This window comes from Oncorhynchus mykiss, chromosome 6, assembly GCF_013265735.2.
Source record: "Oncorhynchus mykiss isolate Arlee chromosome 6, USDA_OmykA_1.1, whole genome shotgun sequence".
Lineage (NCBI taxonomy): Eukaryota > Metazoa > Chordata > Actinopteri > Salmoniformes > Salmonidae > Oncorhynchus > Oncorhynchus mykiss.
Genome location: NC_048570.1, coordinates 77,947,874 through 77,968,166, shown reverse-complemented (window position 1 = coordinate 77,968,166; position 20,293 = coordinate 77,947,874). Strand labels below are relative to the sequence as shown.

Here is a 20,293-nt window from a genome sequence, read left to right as displayed (position 1 = left end):
AATAGATGGAGATGATGGTGTTATCCAGTATTAATATGTTTCATTCAGTAAAGAGTTATTGATAACAAAACACAGCCTGGGGAAATAATTATTCAAAAGATGAAGGATTGGGAATCTAGGAGAGGTCTAAATGTCACTGCATCATATTGGTTCTCATTGTTTTCTTAAATGAAATGGAACCTATACTTCAACATACAGTACATAAGAGAAAGTTGTGACAAAAGTAACAGCTCTACATCATAGCTGTGATTTGTCAGTTGATAACTGACAACATGATGTCTGTTGCCCTAGAACGATGCATGAAGAGTGTCTACTACCCAGATGCAATTTCTCTATCTCCATCTCTCTCACACACACACACACCTCCAGATGAATGATGGGGACCAGGGTGCTTCATTAAAAGCCTGCTGTTAGACAGACCGTGATTGCCAGCTGTGATTTCCACCTTCAATTGGATTTAACCTTTTAAAATGTACAGAGCCCATTTAATTTTAATCACAATTAAAATCAATTACATCACATTGTTGTTGTCTTGTCTGGTGTTGTTTTTCTCCTACTCTCTCTCTCTCTCTTTCTCAGTCTGTTCTGCATCTCTCTCGATATTACCGTATCCATTCCAACCCTACCTGAGGGTAAACCTGTCTGGTTAGATTGCAGGCGATCAGTGTTTGTAATCAGGTTTGGTCTCCTCTCCTGCAGAGATGTGGCTGGTCATTGGGGCTGTGGCTGGACCGAGCGGTCAGACAGATGAGAGGCCTCAGTGCTGGCCAGAGCCATAAAGAAAAGGTCATCCCTGACAGCAACAACAGGCTAATTGACACGCTGCAATTGAATGGCTTTTATTTATCTCACCAGGAAGGTAGGAGGAGTCAGATGGGCGCGTGTTCTCCTTTGTGCTGACGGCTTAATTATACAGACAACAAACACTGAAAGATGAACTTATGTGTGTTTCACCCTTTTCATGCCTGGAGGTTCCCACTAAAAACATGTGTGCCGAGTGTCTCTCAATCAATCTAGATGGGTGCTATACACTGTAAGTAGTAGGACACTCCTGTGATTGTAAAGGACAGTGACCTAGTGTCTATCTGAGTGTATACACATTTTGATTCATGTGTTGATATTTAAGATGGAGCCTATGTGTGACATCTATGCCCCCCTACAGAGTCCACCACCCCCCAGTCAGGCATTGCACATAGATGTGTGACATAGAGTCACCTAAAATATGATTGACACCCTTGATAAAGACGAGCAAACAAGACTGTATAAAATAAATGATATAAATACTGAGCTATATTATACGCTAAACAAACATTTTAAAATTATATAATTTTTTACTAATACAACTGCTCAGGAAATATATTTTGTTTAACAAAATAATTAATAAAATAATTCTCTAAAATATTTTTGGGAGCATGAAATATTCACTGAGTGTACAAAACATTAAGAACAGCTGCTGTTTCCATGACAGACAGACCAGGTGAATCCAGTTGAAAGTTATGATCCCTTATTGATGTCACTTGTTAAATCCACTTCAATCAGTGTAGATGAAGGGGAGGAGACAGGTTAAAGAAGGATTTTTAAGCCTTGAGACAACTGAGACATGGATTGTGTACGTGTGTCATTCAGAGGGTGAATGGACAAGACAAATCACTTAAGTACCTTTGAACAGGGTATGATAGTAGGAGCCAGGTTCACTGGTTTGTGTGAAGAACTGCATCGCTGCTGGGTTTTTCACGCTCAACGGTTACATTTTTTATTTTACCCCTTTTTCTCCAAAATGTCATGGTATCCAATTGATAGTTTACAGTCTTGTCACATCGCTGCAACTCCCGTACGGATTCGGGAGAGGCGAAGGTCGAGAGCCGTGCGTCCTTGAAACACAACCCAACCAAGCCGCATTACTTCTTGACAATGCCCACTTAACCCGGAAGCCAGCCGCATCAATGTGTCAGAGGAAACACCGTACACCTGGCGACTGTGTCAGCGTGCACTGCACCCGGCCAGCCACAGGAGTCGCTAGTGCGCGATAGGACAAGGACATCTCTGCCGGCCAACCACTGCCTTAACCCGGATGACGCTGGGCAATTGAGTGCCGCCCCATGGGTCTCCCGATCGCGGCTGGCTGCGACAGAGCATGGACTCGCACCCAGAATCTCTAGCGGCACAGCTAGCACTGCGATGCAGTACCTTAGACCACCACGCCACTCGGGAGGCCCTCAACAGTTTTTGATAGTATTTTTTTTGCCAAATCATTTTGGAGTTGACTGTATCAGTAGGGTCTTCCAGCTGACACCCAGTCACGCTTGGCTGTAGCATGGCTGACTCTGGCACAGTTCCCGCAGTTTACCGTTCAGCCCTCTGGGAGTTTCAGGGAGTGCCACAACACCACATTGTTGGCACTTACTAGTTCCTCCAGTTAGCTTAAACTGGCAAATGACATCTTGTTGATTTTCTCTATTAAATTATAATTATTATTTTCTCAAAAAAGAAAAAGAAAATCCTGTTTGACGGTTTTCCAGAATAATAACAAAGTTCTGGGCAAAGAAAAGTATTTTTGGAGAAAGTTTTGAACATCTATGGCCAACCAACCGATATTTGGTTGTGCACGTTTGTTTTCCAACTCATTGTATAATTTCACAACCCTGGGATAGAGTTTGTGTGATTTGTTTCCAGACATCTGTTTGGAGCGGGATAGAGTTTTCCTGAGCTCTAGTACAAGTGTGGGTCAGCTTGCTCTTTGGTTGGAAAAGAGATCCTTAATGGGGTGAAAGTGGCCAGAGAAGGTGGGAGACAGCTGGGAGAGGTAGGTTTGTTAGGTAGGCCAGTTATTGGTTTGCTACGAAACCAATAACTAGCCTACGGATATTGTTGCACTCGCTTTGTGTAGGGGTCCTAGGCCTAGTTACATGGTCTGTAACCTGAATGAATGTGTGTATTTATGTGAGAAATCAGCGTATGCGCCTAGGTGTTGAAGATACATTTTCCCAGGGAGACGGCAACCTAACCTTGGTCCAGGGCCAGCTCTGTCTATCTTGACCTCTTGATTGGCCAGTCAAAGCAGATTATTATTTGCTCACATGGTGAGAAAACATAAATATGTACAAAAGGGAAACTACAGGCATGCCCAAACAAAAAATGCCACGTCATCGACTGTGCCAGTCGGGCACCAGATTGCTACAACATCTGATGTGGTTAGATGATACGTAAAATAGCTATGCTGGCGTTGTAAGATCTGGCATGCGTCAGCAACATCTGGGCAGAGGAAGGTGCCCACACTGTAAACACAAACCCATGTTCCCTTGTCAATCGATCTTATTGTTTGATTGATATAACATTGAAGTTGATTTATAGGATATTCTGCTTGATTACTAGGGAATTTTTAATGTATTTGATAGATTTGTACAATTTTATATTTTGGGGAAGTGGTAAATTAGGCTTTTACACCGATTTATCAATCACTCTAACCATTTTCTCTGTGATGCCAAATACCATTCCACACCAACCAATAACCCCTGCTTCAAATTAGTTACACAGCTGATCCTATTGCCACTATAAAGAGCTTTTGTGCATCTCTGATTGGTGATTAATTTGTATGTCTCATATAAGCAGCTGAAACTGGATGAAAAGTCCTATTATTAATTGTCAATTGATCAAATGACAGTTGTAGGGAGTTTTTTTCTCACTATGTGGGTGGGTTCTGACTCAGTAAGACTTAACATTGCTGGGGTACTTAAATCTCTTCACATCTGTAGGTCACACGGAGAGGCTTATAGGCACAAAGGAAATTAACCAAAATACGAACCAGAGGATTTCTAAAAGAAGCTGAAGTGTATAGTAGAGTATGATGTTTGAGACAGGGTGTTTAGAGTCAACAGACACACCCTAAGGAGCCCCTCAGAAATCTCATTTGACCTGACTGCTAGTGCCATTCTCCTGGTATGATGATTTCCCAGCCAGGTTACATTGATGCACATGGTAAAGTGCTGCCCTACATAAGGGATGTTCAGGGACACTAACAGGGCTCAAACCTGGTAATGACAGCTTGCACTAGGTCTCGTCCAGCACATTGTGTACTTCCATGGATGAGGGCCTAAATGATCAAATGTGCTCAGCGTGGAGTCAGTTCTTCAAAGTGAGGACATACAATTTAGAACATGTGCATACGCATCTATATAAAATGAATCACACATAGACTACAGGTCAAAAGTTTGGACACACCTACTTTTTTACTATTTTCTACATTGCAGAATAGTAGTGAAGACATCAAATCTATGAAATAACACATATGGAATCATGTAGTAACCAAAAAAAAAAGCATTAAACAAATCAAAATATATTTTATATTTGAGATTATTCAAATAGCCACCATTTGCCTTGATGACAGCTTTGCACACTCTCTAATGAATACATTATAACACATTTTATTTGTAAATCTAATTCAAAATCAAAAGAAAATGCACATTTCCACATCATGTTCTGTTAATAAATTACAATATTGGTGTGAATTTCACACAATGATCAAATCTATGCATGAGAACATTTTACACATTTTAATTCTATAAACAAGATTTTCAAACCCAACCCAACCACCCACTATTACTTTCCCACCCACACCCACATGAAAAAATACTATAGTGTACTATGTTAGGAATACTATAAAAAATATAAGAATACTAAGAATACTATAAAAATCACTATAGTGTTTTTGCAGACTTTATTGTGGTATTCGCTGTGGTGTTTTTGCGGACTGATACTGAAGTATTTAAAAAAATTATATACTATAGTAATTACTGTAGTGCTTTTGTGGACTGTAGTATTCTGTAACATTTCCTGTAGTGTTTTTGGGGACATAGAACTGGGGGGGGGGGCTTTCTCCTTGAGGAAACCTACTGGAGAAATACTAAAAGAGCAAATTGTCTATAACTTGTAGGTATGTAGGACTGGGTTCTGAATGGAGAGTTCAGAGCTTCTGCTCTTTTCTATAACCTGTAGGTAGATAGGACTGGGTTCTGAACGGAAAGTTCAGAGCTTCTGCTCTTTTCTATAACCTGTATGGAATATACAGTTGAAGTTGGAAGTTTACATACACCTTAGCCATAGATTTAAACTCAGTTTTTCACAATTCCTGACATTTAATCCAAGTAAATATGACCTGTCTTAGGTCAGTTAGGAATGTGAATGTGAAATGTCAGAATGATAGTATAGAGAATTATTTATTTCAGCTTTTATTTCTTTCATCACATTCCCAGTGGGTCAGAAGTTACATACACTCAATTAGTATTTGGTAGCATTGACTTTAAATTGTTTATCTTGGGTCAAATGTTTCAGGTAGCCTTCCACAAGCTTCCCACAATACATTGGGTGAATTTTGGCCCATTCCTCCTGACAGAGCTGGTGTAACTGAGACAGGTTTGTAGGATCCTTGCTCGCACACGCTTTTTCAGTTCTGCCCACACCTTTTATATAGGATTGAGGTCAGGGCTTTGTGATGGCCACTCCAACACCTTGACTTTGTTGTCCTTAAGCCAATTTGCCACAACTTTGGAAGTATGCTTGGGGTCATTGTCCATTTTGAAGACCCATGTTGCTTCAATATATCCACCTAATTTTCCATCCTCATGATGCCATCTATTTTGTGAAGTGCACCAGTCCTTCCTGCAGCAAAGCACCCCCACAACATGATGCTGCCACCCCAATGCTTCACGGTTGGGATGGTGTTCTTCGGCTCGCAAGCCTCCCCCTTTTTCCTCCAAACATAACGATGGTCATTATGGCTAAACAGTTCTACTTTTGTTTCATCAGACCAGAGGACATTTCTCCAAAAAGTACAATCTTTGTCCCCATGTGCAGCTGCAAACCGTAGTCTGGCTTTTTTTATGGTGGTTTTGGAGCAGTGGCTTCTTCTTTGCTGAGCGGGAAGTGTTTTACTGTGGATATAGATACTTTTGTACCTGTTTCCTCCAGCATCGTCACAAGGTCCTTTGCTGTTGTTCTAGGATTGATTTGCCCTTTTCGCACCAAAGTACGTTCATCTCTAGGAGACAGAACACCTCTCCTCCTGAGTGGTATGATGGCTGTGTGGTCCCATGGTGTTTATACTTGCATACTATTGTTCGTACAGATGACGGTGGTACTTTCAGGTGTTTGTAAATTGCTCCCAATGATGAACCAGACTTGTGGAGGTCTACAATTGTTTTTTGCTGATTTCTTTAGATTTTCCCATGATGTCAAGGAAAGAGGCACTGAGTTTGAAGGTAGGCCTTGAAATACATCCACAGGTACACCTCCAATTGACATCAATTAGCCTATCAGAAGCTTCTAAAGCCATGACATAATTTTCTGGAATTTTCCAAGCTGTTTAAAGGCATAGTCAACTTAGTGTATGTAAACTTCTGACCCACTGGAATTGTGATACAGTGAATTATAAATGAAATAATCTGCCTGTCAACAATTGTTGGAAAAATGACTTGTGTCATACACAAAGTAGATGTCCTAACCGACTTGTCAAAACTATAGTTTGTTAACCATAAATGTGTAGAGTGGTTGAAAAACGAGTTTTAATGACTCCAACATAAGTGTATGTAAACTTCCGACTTCAACTGTACTTGGCTTGTAGGTTTCTCACAAATTGGGATATGGTGAGAGGAATGGGCAGGGTAAATGCAAATGAAATACTGTAGTATTTAATCTAGTAATTAAAAATTTGTTTTTTAAATGTTTTATTTGACCTTTATTTATAGAGGCTTTTTTCTCATTGAGATAACATCTCTTTTCCAAGAGAGACCTGGTCCAATAGCAGCAGAGGGAACAACGTTTCAGACAAAACAACTTACATACACTAACACAACAACAAACATTTTACATTTAAAAACACAAACATCTTGACTAAAAACAGCTGGCCTAAAAACAATTACACTCTTCTATGATATATACATCGATCAAGTGTTTAAACTCCACCAACGAAACTAGATCATCACATTTTAAAATGTAACTAAAACTATTTCTACCATGACCTGTTCTAATTTTTGGTACTGTTAGAAGCAAATGAGAATGGGACTGTAATTGATATTTATTTACTGATCTGACTAAAAAAGTACAGAGATAAAATGGCATTTTACCCAATAATGGCCTTATAAGTCAGTGTATACCATTGTTTAAGCCTACGCAAGGTCAATGACGACCAGTCAATAGCGCTGTAGAGATCACAATGATGTGTTAGACATTTCTGATTTGTAATGAACCTGAGGGCTGCATGATACACTGAATCAAGTGCTCTCAGGGTAGTGGCTGAGGCCTGCATATATACTGTATATATAACATCACTAAAATCTAAAACAAACAGTAATGTACATCGTACCAGCTCCTTCCTGGCCTCAAAAGAAAAACAAGCCTTATGCCGGTAATAAAATCATTTTTTCAGCTTGAGCTTCCTTATCAAGTTCTCTACATGCACAGTGAAGCTCGGCTTATCATCAACCCACACACCCAAATATTTGTACACTTTAACTTGCTCAATAGTATGTCCAGCCAATGTAGCAATGACATGATTTTTAACATGCCTGGCATTTGAAAATACCATGCATTTTGTTTTACCCGAATTTAGAATTAGCTTTAAAATCATACAGATTCTGTTGTATGATGTTAAATGCTCTTTGGGAATTTTCACAAGCTAAATATAAACTACTACCACTTGAATAAAGAACAGTATCATCTGCATAAAAATGAGCATCTGCTGTTTCAATAAGATCCCCAATGATGTTGATATACAAAATGAACAACAGTGGGCCCAAAATAGAACCTTGCGGAACACCTGAGCACGCCTCTATGGACTCAGATTTACAACCAACCGCCATTACACAATGTGTACAATTTGATAGGTAATTTATAAACCAATCTAGAGCATGACCAGTAATTCCATAACATTTTAACCTTGGCACTAACACAGCATGGTCCACGGTGTCAAAAGCCTTCGACAAATCAATAAAAACAGACACACAATGTAACTTCTTATCAAGAGCACAGTTGATGTCATTTAAAACCTTCAATGTTGCTGAAACAGTGCTGTGGCCAGACCTAAAACCTGATTGCATTCCATTTAAGATGTTGTTTTCTTTGAAGTAGGTCTTTAGCTGCCTACTAACTAAGGAATCCAGTACATTTGACAGTACAGACAATTTTGATATGGGTCGATAGTTGTCAATAGGCAGTACAAAAGCAGATTTCCATAACTTGGGGATTTCCTTAACATCAAGCAGGTTAAAAATACATGTTAAGTGGGAGCAATGATGTCTGCAGCTAGGTGTAGGAGGCAGGGGCCTAGTTCATCAGGGCCAGGGGATTTAAAAAAATATATATTTATTTCAGGGCTACACACTTCTGAAACAGAGAAGGATGAAAAGGAGAACCTGGTGAAGGAGTGCACAGGGGTGTCAGGTAAATTCATAGGGGGCTCAATTATACCTTTGCGGACTATAGTGTTTTTGCAGACATTTCTGTAGTATTTAATACAATGTTTTTGGGGGATAATACTGTAGTATTTACTATAGTATTCTACAGTATACTGCAAAATTCTATACTAAGTTGTTCACATGATCGAGGGATATTAGTGTGTAGTATAGTATTCTATATTATACTACAGTTTACTACATAATTCTATAGTAAGTACTGTAGTATTCCATAGAAAACTTTAGTATTTTTTAATGTGGGCTAAATCTATAAAGAAACAAGTGCTGAAGCCTAAGTTCATATTACAAGTGCATGGAAATCAACTTGAATGCCATATAACTTTGGCAATGCATTCAGTACAATATGAGACATAAGAACATGGTACTTAAGAAACCGCTCATTTCATTTAATCTCAAAAACATATTGAAAAAAGTCTAAAGTGAAGTGACATCCTAGCTCAAACAATATTTCTCCACTCTTTTGCCTGTCACTTGGACTGAGCCTGAATGGCCAGGCAGAGTTGGACCTGCCTCTGCTCTTTCCAGGGTTAAGAGATGGGGTGGTTCTCCGATGGCAGGGCAGGCCTGGAAGATGGAGAGCGGTGTGGACAGAGAGCATAGGGGTCCCTGGCTGGCTGTGGTCCTAGAGGAGGCTGGAGCCTTTCTGGACTGTTGTGAGAGACATTTCACGTCTCATCAACCTCATCTGATCTGAGATCAGGATCTAGCTGGCCCATGGAGAGAAGAGGCCCCGGGGCAGAGGGAAGATGGAGGGAAGGAAGAGAGGGAGAGGAAGGGAAGGAGGCAGGCGGGTAGGCAGATGGATGAACGGATGCTGGTACACAGAGACAGGCAGGCAGGCAGGCAGACAGACAGACAGACAGACAGACAGACAGACAGACAGACAGACAGACAGACAGACAGACAGACAGACAGACAGACAGACAGACAGACAGACAGAAATGCAGAAAAACAGGCATGGAGGCAGGCAGATAGGCATGTAGGAAGGGATGGGGCCTGGTAGGGATGATTGATAGAGGCCAGAAGGGAGGGAAGAGATTGCTTTGCCGTGAGCAGTTAGAATGATTCAGAAATAAGGGTAAGGCAGCAGTAAATGCCGGCCTGGGTGTTGGTAGACCTAGGTCACTAGGATCTGCATTTAAAAGGAAGGGACGCTTCCTTATGACAGAATGATGGTGCTCCATGTCATGTGGGTTGGTGTCAAAGGTTATCAGAACTGCTGTGATTTTGGAGGACAAATATGCCCCTGTCGAGACAACCAGAGCACCGTAGATCTGATCTAGGCCATCATGGCAATCCATCTCCAGTCACAGGTCATCGTCTAGGATGACAGCCAGGCACAACGCTGGACAGCCTATCCATCGAAGTGGCCGAAAATCTTTCCTGAGACGTCACTCCAACTGTTGCGTAATACTAGCCTGGAAACCAAACAGATATGTTTCACAAGTTTGTATTCCCGGCTATCTTATTAATACATTGATATCAATGGAAGATGTGTATGGAAATTCACATTATGTATGTTAAGATTCAGTCCTTGGTTAGTGCATGTTTTTCTATTGCCATTTATTCTTTAACATGAATAGGCCTTCAAATGAATTAAAACATGAACTTTAGACAGATTTTGTAGGTATTGTTTTCCATCTGTTTGTCCTGGGTTCACCTATTCAAATGTAGCCTACCTTCACAACTCTGTTAAATGGGAGGAAATAAATCCAAGATGCCACAGAGGAAAACACCACTAATAACATATAACCCATCCATATAGGCCTCACCTCGCTCTTTCCTTCTCTATCACTTCAATTATTTCATCTTTACAAACAAAACTCCCCCAAACAGCCCTTTTAAGGTTTTATAAGAGAAGCCTGGAAAGCACTGGAGAGCTTTAAGGGGACATTCATTGACTTTAATGGGATGAACTGATCAACCATATCTAATAGAAATCATTGCCCATGGCAAAAGCTGGTGTGTTATTTAATTACGTATGGAACACAGTGCTTTTACCGCTTCTTAGAAAACTGTAATTTAATATATTTAGTTGAGAGAAGAAACAGATAAATAAAGTCCAAATTAAAACATTTCTGAAATAAGTTTTATTTTCTTGCTTTCGGTAAAAGAAAAAACAATTTTAGAAAATATGAAAATAGAACAAAAATAGAACTGTCATTTTTAACTGTTCATTCTTTCAAAAAATGTAATAGCTTCAATATGCTAAAAAATGAATAACATTAAGTCTGTCAACACTTTTAAATATCCTATTGAAAATGTCCTGTAATAAGTCATCCAAATCTACTAGCGTGAGAAGAAGGCCTATTGCATTCTCTGTATCCTATGCTGCATTTACCACGGATTAAATTCAATGTGTATGTACACATGTGTATTCGGAAAGTATTCACACCCCTTCCCTTTTTCCACATGTTGTTACGTTACAGCCTTATTCTTAAATATATACAATTACGTTTTCCCTTCATCAATTAACACACAATATGTCACGTTCTGACCTCTATTTCCTTTGTTTTGTATGTAGTTAGTATGGTCAGGGCGTGAGTTGGGTGGGCAGTCTATGTTTGTTTTTCTATGATTTGGGTATTTCTCAAAGTAGTTCTCAATCAGAGGCAGGTGTCATTAGTTGTCTCTGATTGAGAATCATACTTAGGTAGCCTGGGTGTCACTGTGTGTTTGTGGGTGATTGTTCCTGTCTCTGTGTTTTGCACCAGATAGGGCTGTTTTGGGTTTTCACGTTTCTTGTTTTTGTTAGTTTGTTAGTTTGTTAATGTGAAGTGATTCATTAAAACATGAGTCAAAATAACCACGCTGCGCTTTGGTCCGCCTCTCCGCCAATGCAAGAAATCCCTTACACAATACACCATAATGAAAAGGCGAAAACAGTTTTTTTGACATTTTTGCAGAAAAACAATGTAAAAATTACTGAAATACTTTAATTACATAAATATTCAGACCCTTTGCTATGATACTCAAAATTGAGCTCAGGTGCATTCTGTTTCCATTGATCATCCTTGATATGTTTCTACAACTTGATTCGAGTCCACCTGTGGTAAATTCAATGGTTTGGACATGATTTGGAAAGGCACACACATGTCTATATAAGGTCAGACAGTTGACAGTGCATATCAGAGCAAAAACCAAGCCATGAGGTTGAAGGAATTGTCCGTAGAGATCTGAGACAAGATTGTGTCGAGGCACATATCTGGGGAAGGGTACCAAAACAACTCTGCAAACAATTGACGGTCCCCAAGAACACAGTGGCCTCCATCAATGTAAGAAGTTTGGACCCACCAAGACTCTTCCTAGAGCTGACCACCTGGCCAAACTGAGCAATCAGGGGAGAAGGGCCTTGGTCAGGGAGGTGACCAAGAACCAGATGGTCACTCTGACAGAGCTCCAGAGTTCCTCTGTGGAGATGGGAGAACCTTCCAGAAGGACAACCATCTCTCCAGCACTCCACCAATCAGGCCAGACGGAAGCCGCTCCTCAGTAAAAGGCACATGACAGCCGGCTTGGAGTTTGCCAAAAGACACCTAAATGACTCTCAGACCATGAGAAAGAAGATTCTCTGGTTTGATGAAACCAAGATTGAACTCTTTGGCCTGAATGTCAAGCGTCACGTCTGGAGGAAACCTGGCACCATCCCTATGGTGAAACGTGGGGGTGGCAGCATCATCATGTGTTGATGTTTTTCAGCGGCAGGGACTGAGAGACTAGTCAGGATCAAGGGAAAGATGATCGGAACAAAGTACTGAGAGATCCTTGATGAAAACCTTCTCCACAGCGCTCAGGACCTCAGACTGGGGCGATGCTTCACCTTCCAAAAGGACAATGACCCTAAGCACACAGCCTAGACAGCGAAGGACTGGCTTCAGGACAAGTCTCTGAATGTCCTTGAGTGGCCCACACAGAACGCAGACTTGAACCCGATCAAAAATCTCTTCAGAGACCTGAAAATAGCCGTGCAGTGACGCTCCCCATCCAACCTGACAGAGCTTGAGAGGATCTGCAGAGAAGAATGGGAGAAGCTCCCCAAATACAGGTGTGCCAAGCTTGTAGAGTCATACCCAAGAAGACTCGAGGCTGTAATCGCTGCCAAAGGTGTTTCAACAAAAAGGGTGAAGGGTCTGAATACTTATGCAAATTTCTGTTTTTATTTTACATTTGCAAAAAAAACAATAATCCTGTTTTGTTTTGTCATTATGGGGTATTGTGTGTAGATTGACGAGGAACAAAAACAATTTAATCAATTTTAGAATAAGGCTGTAATGTAACAAAATGTGGAATAAGTTAAGGGGTCTGAATACTTTCCGAATGCACTGTATATACAAAAGTACGTTTGATAATTAGTGGAATTAGTGGATTCTGCTATTTAAGCCACACCCATTGCTGACAGGTGTATAAAATCAAGCACACAGCCTTGCAATTTCCATAGACAAACATTGGCAGTAGAATGGCCTTAATGAACAGCTCAGTGACTTTCAACGTTGCACCGTCATAGGATGCCACCTTTTCAACAAGTCAGTTTGTCAAATGTCTGCCCTGCTAGAGCTGCCCTAGTCAACTGTAAGTGCTGTTATTGTGAAGTCGAAATGGTGTAAAGCTCACCGCCATTGGACTCTGGAGCAGTGGAAACGCGTTCTCTGGAGTGATGAATCACACTTCACCATATGGCAGTCCAACGGTTGAATCTGGGTTTGGCAGATGCCAGGAGAACGCTACCTACCCCAATGCGTAGTAAAGTTTGGTGGGGAAGGAATAATGGAAAAACCATGTTTTTCATGGTTCGTAGTAGTAGGCCCCTTAGTTGCATTAAAGGGAAATCTTAAGCTTTGTGGCAACAGTTTGGGGAAAGCCCTTTCCTGTTTCAGCATGACAATGCCCCTGTGCACAAAGTGAGGTTCATACAGAAATAGTTTGTCGAGATCGGTGTGGAAGACCTTGACTGGCCTGCACAAAAGCCCTAAAATGAATCTCATCAAACACCTTTGAGATGAATTGGAACACCAACTGCTAGCCAGGCCTAATCGCCCAACATCAGTGCCTGACCTTACTAATGCTCTTGTGGCTGAATGGAAGCAAGTCCCTGCAGCAATGTCCCAACATTTAGTGGAAAGCCTTCCCAGAACAGTGGAGGCTGTCATAGCAGCAAAACTGGGATCAACTCCATATTAATGCCCATGATTTTGGAGTGAGATGTTTGATGAGCAGGTGTCCACATACTTTTGGTCATGTAGTGTATATTCCTTTAGGACTGGTGATGCGAGGTATATTTCTTTAGGACTGGTTTGGCGAGGTGAGACCACGGGCGCATGTTGGCACGCACTTCACAACAGTGACAACGGCGTGCCAAGAAAGTGAGGGAGGGAGGAGCAGAAAGAACATTTTCAATTATAAAAAATCACGTGGAGAGAGAGAGAGGACCTGATTTAAAAGCTCTGAATGTATATCGTCTATCTCTCATGAGAAGGCGAGTCTTAAAGTTCCATCAGAATGGGCAGTCTCTCCTCAGACTCAGCAGGACGACAGCAGCAACGGGTCATGGAGAGGTGTCCGTAGCTTCACAAGTACGGACCAACCGTCGCTCCTCTTCTACTAATACGGGGTTTAATGTGCTTTAATAACGATACTATACATCACTGACTATACTATTGTACTTTTAATTGATATTTTATGGTGTATTGCTGCCAGTTTGTATAAATTTGATTGATTAACCAATGTTGCTTAGCTCCGTTCAACAAATGCGCACGGCAATTATGAGAAATACGCAGGAGCAATGGAATAGCCTAAACCTATTCTACAACGTTCACCTGCTATTTACGTTTATTTGAACATTTTGAAATATGTTTCCAATAGCATGACTAGTAGTTTATATGATTTCATATAATATAAGACAATGTATTTGTAAAACATGACTGAGGTTTCTGAAACAAGGAAATCATTTTCTATCACCCATATTTTGGCTATTCCTCTCAGTGCGCCAGTGTAGCTATACAACTTATAACTAACTATTCCACCTCTGTGCGCCAGTGTAGCTATAAAACTTATCATAACTATTCCACCTCTGCAAACTTATGAATGTATTTTTTTTTTTTTACCTCTCTAGCCGATGAATGCGGTGGAGTCCACTGTAGTTCGTGGAGAAAATAATCACTTATGCAGAGTTTGCCTTTCCACGCTAGCGGGACTCCCATCGTCGTCACGGTCCACTGCTGCGCGAGCATCACCTCCGCCACGGATACTTCCTCCGTGAGGTGAGAGCACAAGGCCGTCGGGGAGCTGCACACCGACACCGGAGAAAAGATGAACATCCAGGTCCTGCCAGACCACAAGCTGTCATCAGTGGCCCCGCTGAAACCCTGCAATGTGGAGAAGAAGGAGGTGGAACTGATACTGGTGAAGGACCAAAATGGGGTCCAGTATACCAGTTCGACCATCATGCCCACCCCCAGCACGCACGGCACCCCCTGCACCGCTGAGGAGCTGGAGGAGAGGGAAACATGGGGAAAGAAAATAGACTTTCTCCTATCCGTCATAGGCTTCGCAGTGGACTTGGCCAATGTCTGGAGATTCCCTTACCTCTGCTACAAGAATGGAGGTGGTGAGTGAACTGTTATAACTTCTGTAAAGACTTCTGTTAAGACTTTCCCAGGTTCCTTTGGAACTATCCTCGTATAGAACCAGGTTTGGTATGGCAACGCGAGACTGCGTTGGAACTAATATCAAGTTTGTTTTACTGTTGTGTAATAACTTTCTTCGTAAGTTTATGATAACATGTGCCAATCTGTTAGTTTGTATGCTACCATACGTACCAGTCACTAGTCAGTGATTTTTTGAAATCCCCAAATAGCTTTGCGCAGGCTTTCTTGAGCCAAGAGGCTTTAATGGTAAGAGGGAAACGGAAATACCCCACTGCATAAATTCATCCAGGTCAGTGTAGTTTAAGAGGAAAACGGAAATACCTCATTGCATAAATTCATTCAGGTCAGTGTGGTTGACTCAACTGCAAATACACTCACTGTATCTGGGTGCTACTGTATCTTACTGTAAAGATTTGACTCATAACCCATTCACACCAGTTGCTGGCTCATAAGTGCTTTATTGCTGATGGGAAATATTTAAATACTCACAGTTGAACAGATAGCTATGCAAATATGTTAATAATTAATAACTTAATTTAAATGTGTCTAGATCAGCGGTGTCGAACCCATTTTTCCTGCGGGCTGCATTCGGTCTTCACCGGGGTCTGGGGGACCACACTTAAAATGTATTATATTTCCTCGCAGTCAAAATTTGCTAAACAATTGTCCTTTAACTATTGGTTTTGGTATTTTGAATGTGCTCGGGGGGCTGATCCAGCCTGCAGGCCTGTGTGGTCTAGACCATTAAGAGCCTGGTCTCATAATCTAGACTTAACATAGTAAAAATGTATCCCTGACACTCAAATTAGTATGACATGTTACTTTGGTATGGTTACATGAGACAGATGGTTGGGGTGGGTGGGCGTGGAATGCTAACTTCTAGCAATCCAAAGGTTGCGAATTCAAATCTCATGACAGACAACTTTAGCTCATTTGCAACTTTTCAAATACTTGCTACTTTGCAAATACTTAGCATGTTAGCTAACCTTTCCCAAACCGTATCCCTTTTAGCCAACCCTTCCCCTAACCCTTTAACCTAACTCCTAACCGTAACCCTAACCCTTAGCCTAGATAACATTTGCCAGATAGCTAACATTAGCCACCTAGCCACCTAGCTAGAATTCGTAACATATCATAAATTCTGCAAATTCGTAACATATTGTACGTTTTGCTAATTTGTAACATATAATACGAATTGTGATTCTTAACATATACAAAATGTAATGCCTCGGATTTACATACAGAATAATACAAAATGCTCTGAGACCAGGTTGAGAGCGAATAATAATGGCTTAGGAATATTTCAGTGGCTCAGTAGTGGTGGTGGAACAAGTAAGCAAATCACTTGTAATATGTGTGCTGCATTTGTTTGATAAGAAGAGTTTTAGATAACATCTGTTAGAAGTGCCAGTCACGGTTATCACAAATCTGAAGAATGAACAACAAAGCAAAGGCTAACTACAGAGATTATTGATTGCCAACAATGACCAAATCAAATGACCACAACAAGAGAAAACATAAAAACTGCACCTGAATATATCTATAATCGAGCCGAGTGAATGTTAACAAACCAAAGGTCGTTGTTAATTACAAAGTGACATTTTGGGTTTGCCACCACAGACCTTCAGTAGCTTGTTGTAATAACAGTGTTTACTAGTGTTTACTAGATTTCCTGTCCCCTTTGGCAGCATTACACTTCACGTGGTGAAAATAGACATGTGTATCTTTATCTGGTGAACTGAGTGTTGCAGTGTTGTGTCCTGTGGTGCTAACTCTTCAGCTGTGGGTCATGTTCATTTGGCGCTCTCTGAAAGGCTGTAATGCAGCCCAATGCTCAGCTTTTTGTTAAAATGTTGCATACAGTATATTTTTAATTATACTAGATGAAGGGAAATTTATTCTTCCTAGAATTCACTGGAACATAAAGCATGGACAATTCACTGTCTGTGCCTGGAGAGTCCATGTTGATGTCTGTTTCAATTCACTGTCTGTGCCTGGAGAGTCCATGTTGATGTCTGTTTCAATTCACTGTCTGTGCCTGGAGAGTCCATGTTGATGTCTGTTTCAATTCACTGTCTGTGCCTGGAGAGTCCATGTTGATGTCTGTTTCAATTCACTGTCTGTGCCTGGAGAGTCCATGTTGATGTCTGTTTCAATTCACTGTCTGTGCCTGGAGAGTCCATGTTGATGTCTGTTTCAATTCACTGTCTGTGCCTGGAGAGTCCATGTTGATGTCTGTTTCAATTCACTGTCTGTGCCTGGAGAGTCCATGTTGATGTCTGTTTCAATTCACTGTCTGTGCCTGGAGAGTCCATGTTGATGTCTGTTTCAATTCACTGTCTGTGCCTGGAGAGTCCATGTTGATGTCTGTTTCAATTCACTGTCTGTGCCTGGAGAGTCCATGTTGATGTCTGTTTCAATTCACTGTCTGTGCCTGGAGAGTCCATGTTGATGTCTGTTTCAATTCACTGTCTGTGCCTGGAGAGTCCATGTTGATGTCTGTTTCAATTCACTGTCTGTGCCTGGAGAGTCCATGTTGATGTCTGTTTCAATTCACTGTCTGTGCCTGGAGAGTCCATGTTGATGTCTGTTTCAATTCACTGTCTGTGCCTGGAGAGTCCATGTTGATGTCTGTTTCAATTCACTGTCTGTGCCTGGAGAGTCCATGTTGATGTCTGTTTCATGTGATTTTCCTTTAGATATCATCATCAACACAAATTGCCAGGGCGAAAACACCCACAAAATGCTAAATATATTGTCTTGGCTGCAACACAAATGCCAAAAGGTTCACGTTCAAAAACGTTGTTTTGTGGGGTTTTGTGGTGATTTCAGGTGCCTTTCTAATCCCCTACATTCTGTTCCTGGTGATTGCTGGGATGCCACTGTTCTATATGGAACTAGCCCTGGGACAGTACAATAGGGAAGGAGCTGCTACAGTCTGGAAGATCTGCCCTGTCTTTAAAGGTGAGCTGTCTCACTCTCTCCCATCTCTGTATTCCATCTCTTTCCTGACCTCTGCCTCATCTCCCACCTCTCACCTTCTCAAGGCTCCTGGCCTCTCTTTTCTTCTCTATCTTTGAACATCTCTCTCTTTTTTCACTCACCTCTTGTCCTTTCCCCTCCTTCCTTTCCCTGCTCTTTTAATGTTGCTTCCCATTGGGCACACCACATCATTTCAATGTGGACAAGACGTCGATGAATGATATTGTAACCTATATTTACCCAGTCAAAAAGACAGCCAAAAGTTTGTTGAATTACCAATGTGTTATCAGTGACCACGTTTAAAGGTGCACAGTATTCCGGACGGTAGCTCATATCCCGCTTAAGGTCTTATTCGGTATAAGCTGTTTACATGCACCTTTCATATTTTGTCAGTATTATGGATCCCCATTAGCTGCTGCCAAGGCAGAAACTACTCTTCCTGGGGTCCAGCAAAAATTACTTCCGTAATATAGATGATATATCCCGCTCATGAGTATCCCTGTATCCATGAATAAAATGAATACTTCTAATTGAAGTTCATTTGGGTTAAATGGAATAGTAACTGAACTATGGACACTGCCTGTAGGCCTATAACCTCTCACATGTAGTGTAATATCATATTAACTCTTGCAGAATTATGCATTTCTTGCAGTGAAATTATACAACAAATGTTAATTTTGCCTTTCTCCTATATACAGTACCTCTCTTTTTCATTTTCCCATCTTCAGCACTCCTTGTCCACTTTCCCAAAGGCCTTGATCAGAGGAGAGAGGAAGGAGAGATGTGGTCTTTTAGAAGTATCCAGTAAATCTCAAGACACTGTACAACAATAAACATACAGTAGATATACTGTAGAAACATAAATATGCATTGTAATGAAGAGGGACACAAAGGCTGTTTGTTGATTCGTTTTACTACTGACAGTCTTATCACCATGGCATACTGTTACCACACACACCATGAACTGTTGAACCTGAAAGATTCACCAGAAGTTTACAGGCAGTGTTGTGATTTACAGTATGTTACACATTAAGTCTATTGTATATTGTTGTTTGGCCGGCAGGGATGTCCTTGTCCCATTGCGCTCTAGCAACTCCTGTGGCGGGCCGGGGGCATGCACGCTGACACAGTCGCCAGGTGTATGGTGTTTCCTCTGACACATTGGTGTGGCTGGCTTCTGGGTTAGGCAGGCATTGTGTCAAAAAGCAGTGCGGATTGGTTGTGTTGTGTTTCGGAGGATGCATGGCTCTGTGTCCGTACGGGAGTTGCAGCGACAAGACTGTAACTACCAAGTGGATACCACGAAATTGGGGAGAAAAAGGGGTAAAAGTCAAAAAGACCATGTTAAACTGACATTGTTAAGTTCATCTGCTGCTTGTTCTGATGGTAGAGTTATAGCACATCACATTCTGCTCAAATAATACATTGAATCAGGTGAAACAAGTGGTTGATTACTCAAATTTCCTCAAGTTCTTTAAAAAAAAACACAATACTAGCTGGTATTCCACTGCTGTGCTCGTTTTTTCAGTAGTCTCTGCTGTCCAAGTTCTTGTGGATACATGCTGAATAGTTTGGTTTGTTATTTGTGTTCCCTCACACATACACATTTATGATTGGCATTAGACAGGAGTAGCAGGATTCCACCCTCTGTAACCCTATGTAACCTACAGTATGTAACCATCTCTCTCTCTCTCTGCTCTCTGTTTCTCTCTCTGTTTCTCTCGTCCATATCCCTCCCTCCCTCCCTCCCTCAGGTGTGGGCTACACTGTGATCATCATAGCGTTGTATGTGGGTTTCTACTACAACGTCATCATAGCCTGGTCCCTGTACTACCTGTTCTCCTCTATGACCAGTGAGCTGCCCTGGCTCCATTGTGGCAACGCCTGGAACAGTCCGAACTGCACAGACCCCAAGCTACTAAACGGATCCTTCCTGGGCAATGGGACGTCTTATGCCAAGTACAAGATGACGCCGGCTGCAGAGTTCTATGAGTGAGTACAGTGGGTTCTGTCCTGTTCTATGAGTGAGTACAGTGGGTTCTGTCCTGTTCTATGAGTGAGTACAGTGGGTTCTGTCCTGTTCTATGAGTGAGTACAGTGGGTCCTGTCCTGTTCTATGAGTGAGTACAGTGGGTTCTGTCCTGTTCTATGAGTGAGTACAGTGGGTCCTGTCCTGTTCTATGAGTGAGTACAGTGGGTTCT

At 41.4% G+C, this 20,293-nt stretch overlaps 1 protein-coding gene and 1 non-coding gene across 2 annotated transcripts in view; one reads left to right on the top strand and one right to left on the bottom strand.

The window, feature by feature from the left end:
* Positions 1 to 4,863: 4,863 nt before the first annotated feature.
* On the bottom strand, positions 4,864 to 4,918 carry LOC118965105. The gene has a single exon (XR_005052438.1). It is a non-coding gene; the product is annotated as a U7 small nuclear RNA (small nuclear RNA).
* A 9,823-nt stretch (positions 4,919 to 14,741) lies between these two features.
* Positions 14,742 to 20,293, top strand: part of LOC110526616 (sodium-dependent noradrenaline transporter) — a 54,851-nt gene continuing 49,299 nt past the window's right edge. Inside the window, exons 1-3 of the mRNA XM_021607732.2 lie at positions 14,742 to 15,069; positions 17,942 to 18,073; positions 19,846 to 20,083. Coding sequence (XP_021463407.2) covers positions 14,772 to 15,069; positions 17,942 to 18,073; positions 19,846 to 20,083 — 668 coding nt within the window. The 5' untranslated portion in view covers positions 14,742 to 14,771. The remainder of the gene's footprint in view (positions 15,070 to 17,941; positions 18,074 to 19,845; positions 20,084 to 20,293) is intronic.